The 14943-nt window shown below is 49.7% G+C and overlaps 4 protein-coding genes across 4 annotated transcripts; 2 read left to right on the top strand and 2 right to left on the bottom strand.

The window, feature by feature from the left end:
• Positions 1 to 135: 135 nt before the first annotated feature.
• Positions 136 to 821, bottom strand: LOC131209698 (dnaJ homolog subfamily C member 24-like). Its single transcript, XM_058202824.1, has 2 exons — positions 695 to 821; positions 136 to 625 (listed from the first exon to the last, which is right to left on the bottom strand). Exon 2 carries the CDS (start codon positions 622 to 624, stop codon positions 190 to 192), a length of 435 nt encoding a protein of 144 aa, XP_058058807.1. The 5' UTR covers position 625; positions 695 to 821; the 3' UTR covers positions 136 to 189.
• Positions 756 to 3577, top strand: LOC131209688 (NHL repeat-containing protein 2). The gene is made up of 2 exons (XM_058202813.1): positions 756 to 2383; positions 2457 to 3577. Exons 1-2 carry the CDS (start codon positions 788 to 790, stop codon positions 3252 to 3254), a joined length of 2394 nt encoding a protein of 797 aa, XP_058058796.1. The 5' UTR covers positions 756 to 787; the 3' UTR covers positions 3255 to 3577.
• A 1651-nt stretch (positions 3578 to 5228) lies between these two features.
• LOC131210755 (macoilin-1-like) lies at positions 5229 to 11097 on the bottom strand. The gene is made up of 8 exons (XM_058204051.1): positions 10976 to 11097; positions 9542 to 9686; positions 9336 to 9462; positions 9112 to 9238; positions 7268 to 9040; positions 6899 to 7190; positions 6615 to 6804; positions 5229 to 6540 (listed from the first exon to the last, which is right to left on the bottom strand). Exons 1-8 carry the CDS (start codon positions 11050 to 11052, stop codon positions 5987 to 5989), a joined length of 3285 nt encoding a protein of 1094 aa, XP_058060034.1. The 5' UTR covers positions 11053 to 11097; the 3' UTR covers positions 5229 to 5986.
• A 2490-nt stretch (positions 11098 to 13587) lies between these two features.
• LOC131206187 (probable elongation factor 1-beta) lies at positions 13588 to 14455 on the top strand. Its single transcript, XM_058198634.1, has 2 exons — positions 13588 to 13756; positions 13832 to 14455. The coding sequence occupies exons 1-2, from the start codon at positions 13677 to 13679 to the stop codon at positions 14412 to 14414; spliced, it is 663 nt and encodes a 220-aa protein (XP_058054617.1). The 5' UTR covers positions 13588 to 13676; the 3' UTR covers positions 14415 to 14455.
• The last annotated feature ends 488 nt before the right edge of the window (positions 14456 to 14943 follow it).

The following is a 14943-nucleotide window of genomic DNA, read 5'->3' as shown; positions in this document are numbered from 1 at the left end:
ATTCATAGCGACAATAATCGACCAAACTTTGGTCGCTTCTCGAGGATGTTGCACGGTGCAGCAAAAATTTTCCACCATCTTTACCATTAATAATTTTACCATTTTAACAATGCGTGTCTTAATTTGTGCTTTTATTATAGGTTTATTTTCAAACGAATCGCATCGTAATGTAATAAAAAATTATTTTCTTTATGATGGGTTTACCTGCACTACTAGGGAGCATTCATCACAACCAACGTATATCTTTTCGATAATTGGTTCATCCGGTAAAACATAATATCCGCCACATCGGCACGCGTGATAATTGTAGCCATCTTCGTGGTTTCTATCGAAATCTGCCTTCGTAAGGATCTCGTTCACAAAATACTCGTCCTCGCACGACCGTTGCATTAGTTCTGCATCGTAGACTCGACGCGACTGTTCATCCCGCAATACCTTCCATGCTCCATCGATGCGAATAAACCGCTCCGAATCGGGATCATTTTTCCGCTTATCAGGATGAAATTGCAAGGCCAACGTTTGATAAGCTTTTCGAATTTCCTCAACCGTTGCATCGTTCGCCACTTGCAACACGTCATAATGTGAAATTTGGCGTGTGTTTGTTGCAGCGCTGTTTTGTGACATGCTGTGTTAATGGAATAGATTAAAAATATTAGTTAATAGAATTAAAATTGATTCACCTGCGTCACTTTACTTTCTCTCTATCTCAAACAGCTCTGGTACATTGTGAAAACATTCAAACTTGCTTTGGAGGTCTTTTTACGCATTTACTGCGTGCTCTTTACACATGGCTCTGGTTTCGCGTGCGCTACACTTACACGTCAAACAGTTCCATCGAGAAGTTGCATTGCGAACGTCATCGGTAATCAAAACAATCCGCGAGCACGGTGAGCCAAGGTCCTTTCAGTTCCGATCGAAACCCTCTTTTCTGCACCCCTCGTCTACGTTACCGGCGGTCATCAAAATAGGTACCAGGATGAGCTCATCGCCCGAGGGTCAAGACATGATGGAGGTCTTGGCCAGCAATAGCAACCAGCTTGCGGACGACCTTTGTTCTGCCGGGAGCAACCCGGCCAAACGCCAGAAGTACGTAATGGACTACCTGAAGGTTGCCGATCGGGAGAGCAAAAGCGTGACGGCCGAATTCCCGGACGGACTGGATTGGTTCAACGTGAACGAACCTCTGTCGCTGCAGGGGTCACTCCGTGGCAAGGTCGTAGTGCTGGACTTTTTCACTTACTGCTGCATTAACTGCATGCACATTCTGCCGAATCTGAAGCGGCTGGAGCACCTCCACCCAATCGAGCAGGGCCTGGTGGTGGTCGGTGTCCACAGTGCCAAGTTCCGGAACGAGAAGGACTCAGCCAATATCCATGCTGCCGTCGAGCGGTACGAAATAACGCACCCGGTGGTAAATGATAGCGGTACGGCGATGTGGCGCCAACTGCGCGTCCAGTGCTGGCCAACATTGATGATTTTGGGTCCACGGGCGAACCCACTGCTCGTGATTATGGGCGAGGGCAACTACGAGGATCTGAAGCTTTACATCGGCAGCACGTTGCGGTACTACCGCGAGAAGGGCGAACTGCTGCAGCACTCGCTACCGATGAATCTTTCGCAAACCGCCGGGCTGGCGTCGAATCTGAAGTTCCCGGGAAAGATTGCGCGCTCCGAGGGCGGCAATGATGAGGAACTGTACGCCGTGTCCGACTCCGGCAATCATCGGGTTCTAATCATCGAAGCAAACGGTACCGTGCGCCATACGATCGGTGGGAAAGCGAGTGGTTTCGTCGATGGTAGCTTCAAGAAAGCTCGTTTCAACGCCCCGCAGGGTGTGGCCTTCCGTGGGATGGACACAGTGTTTGTTGCAGACAACGAAAATCATGCCATTCGCCGGATCGATCTTACCGAGCGTACGGTGAGTACCGTCGTCGGCAACGGGGTGCAGGGTAACGATCGCACGGGCGGGAAGGGAGGCCGGGAACAGCCTATCTCTTCGCCCTGGGACGTGGCGGTGTACACGACGCGTGATCTCGATATGTCGTTTCACGTGGACGAGTCGAAGGCACCGCTCAAAGAGGTGCTGCTGGTCGCAATGGCCGGCATCCACCAGATCTGGGCTGTCTTCCTGCAGGACACAATCTGGTGGAAGTTTAAAAAGTATACCGCCGGAAGCTGCTGGGCCATTGCTGGCAGTGGCCACGAGCAGAACCGCAACACTTCGTATCCACACAGTGCTGCGTTCGCGCAACCTTCCGGGTTAGCCATCAACCGAGAAGTGAAAGAGATGTACCTGGCGGACAGCGAGAGCTCGGCAATACGGAAGATTTCGCTGACCGACGGGAAAGTACTGGCAGTGGCCGGAGGTGATCGTAATCCAGTGGTAAGTGCACTTTCCTTTCCCCAAACTCCGATACAAATGCGACCGTGTGTTTCTCTCTTCTCCTCTCCTGCAGGATTTGTTTGCATTTGGCGATGTGGACGGCAAGCAGTATGCGGCCAAGTTTCAGCATCCCCTCGGTGTGGCCTACAACTCGAAGGATGGTTGCATTTACGTGGCCGACACGTACAATCACAAGGTGAAGAAAATAGATGCCACCACCAACTGCGCCACGACCTGCGAGTTTCGCGAAGCGAATGGCGCCATTAAACGGTTTAACGAGCCGGCCGGGCTCTGCCTGGACCGCACCGGTCAACTGCTCTTTATCGCCGACACGAACAACCACGAGCTGTTCGTGGCCAATCTTTTCGACAGCACCATCCGTCCGCTGAAGCTCCACTTTCCAGTCGCCGAAGCGATGGACTGTGGCACCGAAGTGGTGCGATCGCAGAAACTAATCAAACTGTACCCGCGAAGTGGAAACGCCACACTTCGGCTAGGGTTTGATTTTGCGTTTCCGGAAACAAGCACAAAGCTTACCGAAGGAGCACCACAGCGGTGGTCACTGGCTCTGCCTTCTACGGAGTGGGGCTGTGAGCAAACGAAAGGTACACTCGATGTTTCCGTCCGCTCGTTGGCGCTGCACTTGACCCCACCGGCAGGGGTGTTCACTACGAACGGAAATCCGGTTACGATCGATGTCGCATTTAAGCTCAACCTCTGTGAGGGTGATGTCTGCTTTCCGAAGGAATTTACCGTTCGATTGGATGTGCAGCTGTGTGACGGCGCCGCGCAAGCGGTGGAAGGTGGCGACACTCAGGAACGGTGCCAGGTGCAGCTTTCGCGTGCGAAGGTTTTGCTGAAGCACGATTAGTTCGGCGCACAGGACAGGCCTTTTTTAATTTGCAATTGAACGAAAGTTGGAGTTCGTTTTTTTTTCATCGCCTACATACGCGAACATTCAGTACAACATTGAAGCACAGCGAATAGACTAATACAACCGAGGATACCTCGAAACGCTAACGTTACTTACTTATCAACCTCATAATACGTTCGGACTCTTCGAAACTATTTAATGTGGAACAATGATGGAATCGTTTTTTATGAACTTTGTTAACCGTTTAGGTTCTTCTTCGGATAATGGTTGTATCAAACATATGATCAAATAAAGGACACGACACGCGTCAGACATTTCTTTCGAAGCTCGGACACCGAAAAGATAACACACATCTGTATGCACAGGTTTTGCTATTCATTCTTTTCATTTTCTTGCATTTTTATCACCTTCTGACGGGTTTCCTGTCGCATGATTACCGTTAATGTGGTATTCATTCTTTTACAGTTTATCTTTTATCAATCTCAATAGTTGTTAGTACTTGTTGTGTGTGAGTTTTCATGCTCTTCGCTTGAAGTCACTTATAATACATCTTTTGCGCGTGTTTGCTTTTACTTTTTTACAGTTCCTTCGTCCTTTCCTCATTTTTTTGCGTTCACTCGTGTGTTACACAAAACATAAAGTCGCGCCACTGATCGTCCTTTACACTGCCAGCAACACAGTCGCACGTTACAGGGAGCCGCGTACAGGTTTGCGTTTTCGTCTGCTGTTCTGCGAGTTTTTAAATCTTATTCCTGTTACGCCGATCATTCAATAACGTTCACAAACTGTCGATCTGCCAATACTGGTCGGCTTTTAAAAGAGGCGTTAATATCGTGCTACGTAAGATCTCTGAGCATCTGATCTTCCACGTTGTTCGCCGTTTCACCGTTTTGGATGGTGCTCTGCAGCATGGCAACAAAATTATAACCCAATGGAGATCGAAATTCGATAGCAAACGCAACTAAACGAAAGGATGAGGCAGTATCTCTAGGCGCAGGGTAACCTACCAAACATGCGATGATTTGCCAAATAATACACATCTAATCGCAGAAGAGCGCTTTCCGGACATGTGTCTGTTCGTTTTGCTGAATCTCGTCCTAAGTTCGCACGAATTAGGCATCTAAATAATCTAACATTACATTTTATAATTAAAACACAGTACATGTAGGTATATTTTATATTGAACGTGTATATGTTTCAAGTCAAGTATGGATATCACAACATTACGTCAGCGTTCTCCTTTTTCCCAGTTGTTCAAACGCCTTTTTCCTCGTCAAAAAAGAGTAAACAGTCTACGGCGTCAAGTGCAAAACCAATTCCGCCGGACTCACGCAGCTCCGGTTGAAACAAAGCCAATGTTTAGAAAGAAGTTGCATATTTTCAGCGGATTTGAGGTCTATCGTAAGGCAATGGGCAACAACGAAAATAATAAGGTTGGAAAGGAATATGTCGATTCGTTCAAGAATTCGAACGAATACAAAAACACCTTCAGATGACCGGAAGACATTACTGTATTAGAAGACAGAAAGGGGCACGAAGAAACTTGAGGAATAAAACACTAACCAATACGACAGCCTGAAACGGCAAGATGGTTCTGGTGTTACTAGTAAATAAAATATTCGAAGTGGGAAAAAGGGACGAACAACGGGATTTTGTTGGAGAACGGATGATTAAGTACCACGAAGACGCAATTCTGAACGTCAGGATTATGCTGGCGACAAACGAAACGCACAGAAGCATTAGAGTGATGCAGGACGCAAGTAAATTACCAACTAATCAGCTATGCTACGAAGCTAAGAAACGGACAAAACAACGGAGAGCGTACGAACCGGAGCACAGGGATGATGATATCGAGAGATTTCCCATTGAGATCGATGATTTTGTGTGTAGTTTGTGTGTGTGGTGTGTGTGTGTGGTGTGTGTGTGTGTATGTGTGTGTGTGTATGCCGATGTGTAGAATTCAGTAACGGAACATCGCCAGCGATCGAATACCTCTTCTTCAACTGCTCGAAATTAAGAAATAAATGGCTTTTCAGGCGAATGGATGGCCCATGCAGGACAGCAAAGAAGCTTAGCGTAAACGGTTTGTCCAGGTCAACGCTGCAGGCACCGACGAAAAACAAATTGGGAAAAACTCATATCAAATTACAGCGAAACCTATTTGTGGAATTGGATTGAAATTTAACACCGTAAAATAGAGCACACCGAATGAATCGGAGACCATCCGATGAAGGTGCTACACATGGGCTGTTCAGTTCGCGAAGGCAACCACTGAAAGACTGACGTGATAATGGTGCTGCGCGTGTCCCTAGCATTCCGATAGTAATAGATCTCCAACGTAATTTAGCTTAGAGACATCGAACGGCCTCTTATGAAGGAACTAAGTGAAAGCAAAAACAAACTAACTAACCGAAAGGATCGTGCTGCGATTGGTGCTGGCGATGCTGCTGTTGTTGAAGATGAGGATGGTGGTTGTGCTGTAGATGCTGATGCTGCTGCTGGTACGGATGAGGAGCATGGTGGTGGGCCAAAAGCAATGCCGACGGATGTGAGGACGATAGAAGGTTGGCTCCTCCGGAGCCTGGCTGGCTGTGGTGTGCGCTGAGCTGTTGAGCAAGGTTCGCCACACTTGCACTGATACTGTTCGCACCACTGACTGGACTGCCGGCGGAGGCATGCGGCGGCGCAAAGGACACCCCGGTCGGCGGAAGAAACGATAACTCAAGCGGTCAGGCCTCGGTGCCGCCCACCATGCCATTGTTCTTTGGCGTGTAGACGGTCGCATTCGGGTCCAAACCGGAAGGGCAGTTTCCGTTGCCCTGATTCGTACTTTGCATTTGTACTAATTGTCCCACGCTGCCCCCACCACCTCCAGCACCGGAAGCGAGAGAGGCCAGAGTGACACCGGGAGGTGGGCAGACCGAGTTCGAGGACGAAACGGTCGTCATCGTGGACGTTAGCACACCGAGACCGCCACCTAATTGACCGATCAACGGTTGCCCATTCAGTACCATGTGTGACATCGGGCTCGGCTGCTGGCCCGTGCCACCGCTCCCAGCACCACCGACACCGTTCAGTCCGCCGCTCATCGGTTGCGGAAGGAGTTGCGGTGCATCGGGCAACCGCATCATCGACGCGCCCGGCCCGCCGTCCTGCCCGGTGCCACTGCCAACCGGACCCGTCAGACAGAGAGTATCGTTCGGCATCGTCGGCATTACCGCAACGAGCTGCACGATCTTTGCGTTTAGATCGAGAATTTCCTTTTCTTTTGAGCGCAGTGAACCTACAAAGGAGCAAAAGGAAAACGCACGTTATGATTCGCGTCGTTCTGTCGTAACGGTTCGGCGGAATACGTACAGGTTAGAATGTCCACCTCTCGCCGAGCACCGCCCAGGGCCGAGAATAAGTCCAGCTTAACTCTCGTTTCGGCCGACAGGCTCTTCTCGAGCGTCGCATTCTTGTCCTGCATCGCGGCCAGTGCACTCATCAGCACTTCCGTATTTTGCTGCGATTCACGATTGCGTAACTGCACTTCGAACTTTCTCATCTACGGTAATGGCGATATGCCAGTAAAAGTAAGGCAAATTAGTAACCAAAATACCTGAACCAAAATGAATTGTATGCTGTGCGCCACGACGAACCTCCTGCTCGAAACTGCGTGTCTGCTTTTCGGCCAGGTGCTTCGACTCTTCGGAGCTCAACAGCTCGTGCTTCAGCTTATCGAGCTCGAGCTGCATTTGGCGCTTCTTAGCCATGCACGCCTCACTGCACTCTCCTCGTGAAACGCGCTCCTCCGCCAGCTTTCGGTGTTTCCGCTCGTTGCCGAGTTGTGATTCCAGCGATTGGCGCAGTCGTCGTTCTTCGCCCAGCCGTCGTTCGACGGTTTGCAAACTTTGGCGCTCCTGCTGCCGCTGGTTACTCAGCTCTTGGTATCTGAAAGAGAATGGTTCGAGCAGGATTTTTTGTGTAAAAACCACAACAATAGTCAGCCCAAGCGCCCGGTGTCTTACCTGCTCTGCAGTTCGTCACAATCCTTCTGTTTCGCTTGCAAGCACCCCTTCAGGTTGCTGGCTGTCGTGTCGTACTTTTGGCGAAGTTCGCTCTCCGCCTGTCGATGTGCTGCTACTTCAGCGCGCACTTTCTTGAGGTCACCCTCTAGCCGCGGGCAAGCCTCACATGCTTTCTGCACCATTACTACGGTCGGCGAAGAAGGAACTGGTGGCCCATTGGCAGGAAGCTTCGGTTGGGCCGCATTCGCTGGGCCGACGTCTCCGACGTCAGCGCTTTGTTGAGTATTACCAGAACCGCCTCTCGCCGAGGGTGAATTCTCGTGGCCACTCTGCACACCTGCTCCATCTTCTCGACCATCCTTGGAGCCCGGTACCGTCCCACAATCGGTCGCGGTTGTTGACGTGGTTCCACCGAAGTTTGCACTGTTCGTGGTGCTGCTTCCGGAAGCCGTGCTCGTAGTCGCTGTCGTTAAGGTCGTAACGGTAGAGGCCAGCCCCAGAGTAGCGAAAATTTTTGCAATCGTCGAAATGTTCGCCTGATCTGCAGCTTTCTGTTGCTGCTTGAGACGATTTTTCCGCCCCGACCGACTGCTTTTGGCTTCCATTACTGGGACGGTGACCGGGCTGCTTTCCCCGTTCAGACCATTGGCCGCCGCGTTGGGTGGCTGCACCTGTGACGGTTCTAGATTCGGAACATGACCGTTCACCTGTTTACCGACAGCTTTGCCCGTGCATGGTGACGGACCATTGGCGGGACTTTTGGAACGGTTGGCCACACCGTTCGCGCTTCGAACGCCAGTCGGAGGTGTCATTACGGAATTCCCGCTCGATTCCTTGTCACTGTCTTTGCGATTCTGCCCGACGGACGCAGCACTGGTGGAATCCTTCGTGTCCTTCACCGTCGGGCCACTGGTTACGTGATTGCTACCATGGTCGTTCCCACGCTGAGGCGCACCGGAAACGCTAGTCTCCTTTGTACTACTGGCGGTGACAGTAGCGACGTTTGATGCAGTACTGCAACCACCACCGTTACTTTGTGGAAACGTAGCGATGGCCTGGTGATACGAAAAGTTCCCACTTCCACCAGCACCACCACCACCATTACTCCCTTTGATGCTTCCATTTGAGGTGCTCGATGCGGACGAAGAGGTGCTACTGCTATCCTTGTCCAAACTTTTCCTGTGCTTGGAAGAGCCCTGCCCGGACGATGGCTGGTGGTTCAGGCCACCGTTCATCGCGCTGGTGTTGACCGATGGCGAGCTGCCACTACTCACGTGCCCATTAACATGCGACGTCGACGCGGTGCTATTGCTCGGAGATTTGTGATTTTGAGCACTCTTACTATGAGTATTCGGTTGTTGTTGCTGCTGCTGGTGGTTATGGTGGTGGTGGTTGTGATGATTGTGCGGATGATGATGGTGATGATTCTGGCCAGCATCACTTCGACTACTGCTGGAGGTGCTACTGCTGCTACTGGTGTTCATACTATTTAGTAACGTGCTCGACATGGACACTGCCGATGCTGTGATCGACGTGGTCGTTGCCGTCACGACGATCAGATCTTTTTGTAACTGTTGCTCTGAACCTGTGCCACTCGACCCGTCTCCCGGCACTTGGTCGAGTAGCGAGGATTCATCTTTGGGCAACGCTTCCTGTAGCAGCTGCATGTAGAAGTCATTGTCCTTCGCTACCTCTCGCTGCTTGCGCTGCCGGATGCAATAGCCGACGTAGCTTTTGAAACCGAAACCGAGCGTAACCACAGGGTAGCCAATGCTGCAAAGACAATCGTCAGTCAGCTAGGAGCGGTTCCGTTGCATTTGCTTGGTGCAAAAATCCAAACTTACCAGTGGGCAGCAAATGGCCGACAAAGATCGAGATGTGGTATGTTACGACTATCCTTCCATCGAATGGCTGCCTCAAGGTATACGAACAGTATCCAAAGTATTATCGTCGGCAAACAGATACCTTTATCTAGAAAAAAAGGACGGGAATCCATTCACAGTTACGGAGCAAGGACGCACAAACGGGGCCAACGGACACCTATTAGCGTAGTTTGAGTAACTCTTACCCGTGTGCCAAACGTATTGCACCCAAACGTAGGTGCTGGCAGCAAAAAACAGCCACTGAACGGGGATGAAGAATAGACACACCAAATCGGAAGTGATCGCTATGCAGACGAATAGCACGGAAAAGGCCTATAAACACGCAACAGAACTCAGTTAACACGAACGAATTCACCTGCTTTGCGGTAGTACGCCTGGGGTCATCACTTACCAGTCCCTTATACTTGAAAGAATCATAAACTGAGCGGAGTAGGAGCCAGAACGGCCAAAGGAATTCGAAGCGAAACTCCAACAGAAAGTCTGCGGTTATCACGGACGCCCATAGTAGCAGGAATTTCACGTAGAGCAGTGTGTTGCTGTAACGGAGGAAAAGCGAGAGGTGTAGTTCATATTCCATTCTACTTCTTGTATATGTAAATTTAATGTTTTCTTCAGCTTCCAACAATGGTTTATAACCTGCCAAAATACAGCCAATAGCGTAAATTACACATACACCTCAATCAACCAGCATTTCAACTTTTTGAAATGATGAATAAAAATTTAGCGAGCTAACGGACGGCCAACGAAAATGAACGAATTAACCGCAAGATGGACACAACTGATCCCGGCATACTAACGACTGGCAATCCGAAAACACCATTCCCCAAGACAGCTGGCCGGAGATCATAAGGATCGCACAAGGAGGCCGCAACGCAAACAAACATCGAACAGAATTGATAGGCGCACGTGAAAAGATATAGCAGCTGTTCGAGTGGAAATGGCCGAATGGGAACAAGAAATTGGTAAAATTACATCACCGATAGGCCTGGCAAGGCAGTCAAATCAAACACATACAAACACTTCCCTTGATGACAACACATCTGTGACAATGTGCCGGGAAGGCAGCATCACCGATCATGTATGCAAAAAAATTGAAAAAGCCAAGAGCAACAAGTACTCCTCCGGTATCCTTTCGGAAGGACGATTCCAAATTAGTTTTTGAACCTGTGAAACCGACGGTTAATTGCTCGTTACTTGCGTCGTTAGTTCACAACGTCCGGATATTCGACTGTCCAAAAACGGTATCCTGAAATCGAATGCAAACATCCTGGTCGCACTGTGACGAGAACCGCTCTCAAGACGGGGAAAATCAAAATCAACATTCGTTAAGAGCATCATAAACAGAGATATGAATAAAACTGATATTCCGTGAACGTAGCACGCCATGCCGCCATCCGCTTTGATTGTCGCGCGGTCGCACGCGGTCAATGTCAACAAAATGCATGTGAACATTTGTTTCTTCTTTGCATTGCGCTGCCTCCTGGCAGAACACAAAAGGGAGAAGGTGACCATGGGCAGTTATCTAAGCTGCCTGTCTTCCCGTTTACATACATATCGTCTCGTGAAAAAAAGAGAGCCAGAGAGACCGTCAAATGTGTTGCGAGAGTGAACTTCTCAACACTTTTGTTTCATTTGTTTACAATGCGCAACGATTCGGTTTAATCCTTCCTCGTAGAACGCCAAGGTGTTTGGTTTCTGAGTTTTGGGTTGCTGTTTTCAATCGGGCAAAGCATTCTACTGCCAATCACTTTTTGAAGATGCAAAAACATAGGCCATTAGATTCTCTCTCAGTAACCCCAGAGCTCCTGGGGACATCGCCACGTACCTGCCAATCTGTTCTGCTATTTTGTTTTTCTTGATGGGCCGTCGAATTTTGCCACAGTCGGCATTACGTCTCTTCATTATAGTGTCCTGCTTGATGACGTTGTCCGTACGGGGGTAGCCAGTTCTGTAGCGAATCCGTCGTTCTGTACCACACGTCGGTTTGCTCGATGCGGTTCAAACAATGTTGCGGCTGTGGTCCTCTCAGAACTGAACAAATCTAGGATGCGACGATACGAGCATCAATCTTCTCATTTGCCCGATATCGGATCGGCTGCCTGTTTCCAGTCCGGGGATCAACTTTGTACGCACACTGCTGGCCGGATTTCAATCGGTTCCCGGCTCGGGGTATCACCGTCGATCGATCTGGCAAGCCAGCCGATGGAAGTGCAAATTTTATCCTCACGAATTGACAGCACAAGTAGGCGCGAGCTGTTGGATCATGCACAGCAACACCACACACCGTCGTCAACCCCTCGCGGCCAACGCAAACACACAGTCACAACAAAAAATATAATGACACTTCTTGTCTAATTCTTTCTTCGAATTTTTTCTTTCGCTTTGCCGTTTGCCTCACATCCGACAAATATAGAATTTTCGATCTCTCTTTCCGTTTTTTCCTCGATGCACCTTAGAGACACACGTACAGCAGCGGCCACTGCCGCTGCACACATTCAGCGACTAGCGAATGCGCGCATCCGCAAGCACACATGCGGCACCAAACTTTCACAGGCGCACGCACGGACGAACGCAGCTGATGGAAACGCACGCTGGAACGGACCGCAGGTGGCTGGTTCTGTTCAGTGTGTGGTTTTCCACTCTGCACTTTGCAACCCGGCAATCGATGCGAAACGGCCAATGTGCTATCACAACACTCGCTGCCTTTGTAGGTTTTCCGAGGAGCACCAATCACTAACCGCCCGCGGCCCCGTACAGTGCGGAGAAGATTGTTGGCCGGATGACACTGCACCTCTCCTGGGGGTGAGATGGTTTAAAGAAAGAAAAAAACATGAAAACTATCTCATCTAATAGAGAAGAAAATCTGCCATCGGTGCCAAAAGCAGCGGAAAAACAGCAGTCCAAGTAGGTGCCAACACACCGATTCGAGCTTTCTTATCATCCGAGCAGGCCGAGCGATGCCACTCTATTCCGACCTTTCTAAAAACCACTGTGCAGCTGCAACCACCACGCTTTGGTTGGAGTAGGCTCCATCACCCACGCAGCGACCGGGACTCGGGAGCAATCACATTACCCGATCCCGATGGATGCTGGGCACGCTTCTTCTACACAGGATGGCTCTTTGTTGATGTTTCTTGGACAGCGTCAAGACAAAAGTTCGACTGTCCTTCCGGAGGGGGGCAGCTACACGTTTGGGACTATTTGGTAAACGTGGGGGAAAATAACGCGTTCCGGAGGCCGAGTTCGCATGTGCTCAAGAGCAGAATGGAGGGAGCCGTTCCGGTTTTTATTTAATTTTTTTTTGATGGACGAACAGCTTCCGTTCCGTTGGGGGCCCGGGGCAACGAAGGCACGGACACGAACGAGCACGCACAAGCGCTTTTCTGCGCGCTCTCGCCGTTCTAGCAGTCGCTCTCCCAATCTCTCTGTTGTAAAGGCTGGCAGGTTGGCAGGCTGGCTTTCTTTTCGTCTTTTTAGACGAATATATTCCGCTCACTTTTGTACACACCACCGATGCTCCCCGATGAACGATCAACCGATAGGAGCCTGCCGCCCCGCACCATGTTATTTTTCCCACAAACACACACACGCACACAGGACGTTTCTACGTAGGTTTTCTTGAGCTCACTGCGCCTAATCGTGGGATGTTTCGCCGAAAAATAACAAGTGGCGCCGAGCGTGGACACTGGGTCCCATTTTTCCAGCTGTTCAACCACCGTTCAGATCCTCTTATTCGAAGAGCAGCTCCGTGTTGGCGAGCACCAGTGTACGGAGGATGACGCTAGTTCCGAACGACGGAGGTCTTGTTTTCCAAGCGGTAGCAGATAGGTTCTGGTGCTCTAATTTGCGCTGGGAGCTGCTGCTTCTTCTATCACAATATTGGATCGAACGCTCCCCTTACGGCTTACGGCCTCCGTGGCAAAGAACGCAAAAATACCCACCACACACTCTGGCCGGACCCCTAATCTACTACCAAGTGGCCGTGGCCGATTGCCGTCGTATGTTTAGCTTCTGTAGCCTGGCCTGATGGTGCCACCTAACAAACGAACGCACGAAAACCGACGTTCGTACCAGATTTCTGCTTGATCCGAAAGCTTCTTCGGCACAATATGCAAGCCACAGAAGGTTTTTCCTTCGCGAGCCACTGAGGAGCCTGCTGACAGTTAAACGTACTATTGCGCGACCGACCGTGTAATTGTCAGTTTTAATTTTGCGGCACAACAACCACCGATTGCGTTCTATGATTGCTTTCAGCATGGGACAAATTATAATACCCTTCGTACGCTCGGTTTTATTGTTGGCCAAGATCAAGCGAAACATTATATCAGAAATTTTAAGAAATCTGTTGAATGCTTAAAACATAGAATGGACGTGTCATCGAAAACATCGTGTGGAGCATGACGGCCGCTGTCAAAACAGTTTGCGTGTGCACGGTTCTTTTCGACTCTGCTTTTCGTCGTGGCCGCATCGTGCTCCGATTGTGAACGAGTACAATTCGCACAAGAAACGCAACAAACATCGTAACAATGGCATTTGGAGATGTGAAAACCGCCAACGGACTGAAGGAGCTGGACAAGTTCCTGGCTGACAACAGCTACGTGTCGGGGTGAGTGCAATCGCAGATCCAGTTTCGCTCGAGTGTGAGGTTAGATTGCTGACGCGAATTCTCGTCCTTTGACAGATACACCCCTTCGAAGGCCGACCTTTCGGTGTTTGAGGCGCTCGGTAAAGCACCGGCCGCCTCGAATGTACACGCACTGCGGTGGTACAACCACATTGCGTCGTTCAGCACCAAGGAGCGGTCGGAGTGGGGCGGACAGGCCCTGCCGCAGTTGGCCGGCGGTAAGCCGACTACTGCTGCTGCCGCCGCCGCTGATGACGACGATGTTGACCTGTTCGGTTCGGAGGACGAGGAGGAGAGTGCAGAGGCGGCGAAGCTGAAGGAGGAACGTTTGGCTGCATACAACGCAAAGAAATCGAAAAAACCTGCCCTGATCGCGAAGAGCTCAATCCTGCTAGACGTTAAGCCGTGGGATGACGAAACAGACATGGCGGAAATGGAAAAGAGCGTCCGAAGCGTCGTAATGGACGGTCTTCTGTGGGGTGCTGCAAAGCTCGTCCCGGTCGGCTATGGCATCAAGAAACTGCAGATTTGCTGTGTTATCGAAGACGACAAGGTTTCTGTAGATGAGCTCACAGAGAAGATCCACGAATTTGAAGACTTAGTGCAGTCGGTTGATATTGCTGCGTTCAATAAGATCTAACTGAGAAGAGTTGAATAAAGTGTAACTTTTCTAAGATTTGATCCCCTCAAAGCTGCCTCTTATTCCGAAGCGCAATGTCGCTACAAAAGTGAAGACACTGGTGCCTCTGTTGAATTATTTAAATTTGAACAGTGTCCAATATTGTCACTCCGGCAACGTCGGTGATATTTGAACATTGTAACTTACGGGCCAAGGCGATCGAGCGAATTCACATTTAAATCCGTAATAAACAGAGTGTAATTTTTAAAGCTCTTCCTACAATTGGAAAACTCCAAAGACTGGATGAATAAAGCTTTGGTGCATTTTAAGTGCTAACGGAATCATCCTTGTGGGGCTCAACTGATTCATTCGAAACAATTTTTTTCCGAAACAGCGCAAACAAATAACAGCATAACAAATTAGCTTCTTAACGGTTTTATTTTATGTTTCAGCAACAGGCCGTTGATGTTAGCAACTTTTCACATCACTCATTCTTCACTCAGCCCCAGAATGGTTTCTTGTGGTGTTCCTTGATGTGTACCGTCACCGG

Source organism: Anopheles bellator, chromosome 1 (genome assembly GCF_943735745.2).
Source record: "Anopheles bellator chromosome 1, idAnoBellAS_SP24_06.2, whole genome shotgun sequence".
NCBI classification, from domain to species: domain Eukaryota; kingdom Metazoa; phylum Arthropoda; class Insecta; order Diptera; family Culicidae; genus Anopheles; species Anopheles bellator.
This window is presented reverse-complemented; position numbering and strand designations above follow the sequence as displayed.

Excerpts from the sequence above, each read along its gene's own strand:
- LOC131206187 (XM_058198634.1), top strand. The coding sequence starts at position 13,677 with ATGGCATTTGGAGATGTGAAAACCGCCAACGGACTGAAGGAGCTGGAC. Across the intron at positions 13,757-13,831 it reads GACAACAGCTACGTGTCGGG|ATACACCCCTTCGAAGGCCG; the intron begins GTGAGTGCAATC and ends GTCCTTTGACAG.
- LOC131209688 (XM_058202813.1), top strand. The coding sequence starts at position 788 with ATGGCTCTGGTTTCGCGTGCGCTACACTTACACGTCAAACAGTTCCAT. Across the intron at positions 2,384-2,456 it reads GAGGTGATCGTAATCCAGTG|GATTTGTTTGCATTTGGCGA; the intron begins GTAAGTGCACTT and ends CCTCTCCTGCAG.
- LOC131210755 (XM_058204051.1), bottom strand. The coding sequence starts at position 11,052 with ATGAAGAGACGTAATGCCGACTGTGGCAAAATTCGACGGCCCATCAAG. Across the intron at positions 9,239-9,335 it reads GCAATACGTTTGGCACACGG|ATAAAGGTATCTGTTTGCCG; the intron begins GTAAGAGTTACT and ends CTTTTTTTCTAG. Across the intron at positions 9,041-9,111 it reads CGGCCATTTGCTGCCCACTG|CATTGGCTACCCTGTGGTTA; the intron begins GTAAGTTTGGAT and ends TTGTCTTTGCAG.
- LOC131209698 (XM_058202824.1), bottom strand. The coding sequence starts at position 624 with ATGTCACAAAACAGCGCTGCAACAAACACACGCCAAATTTCACATTAT.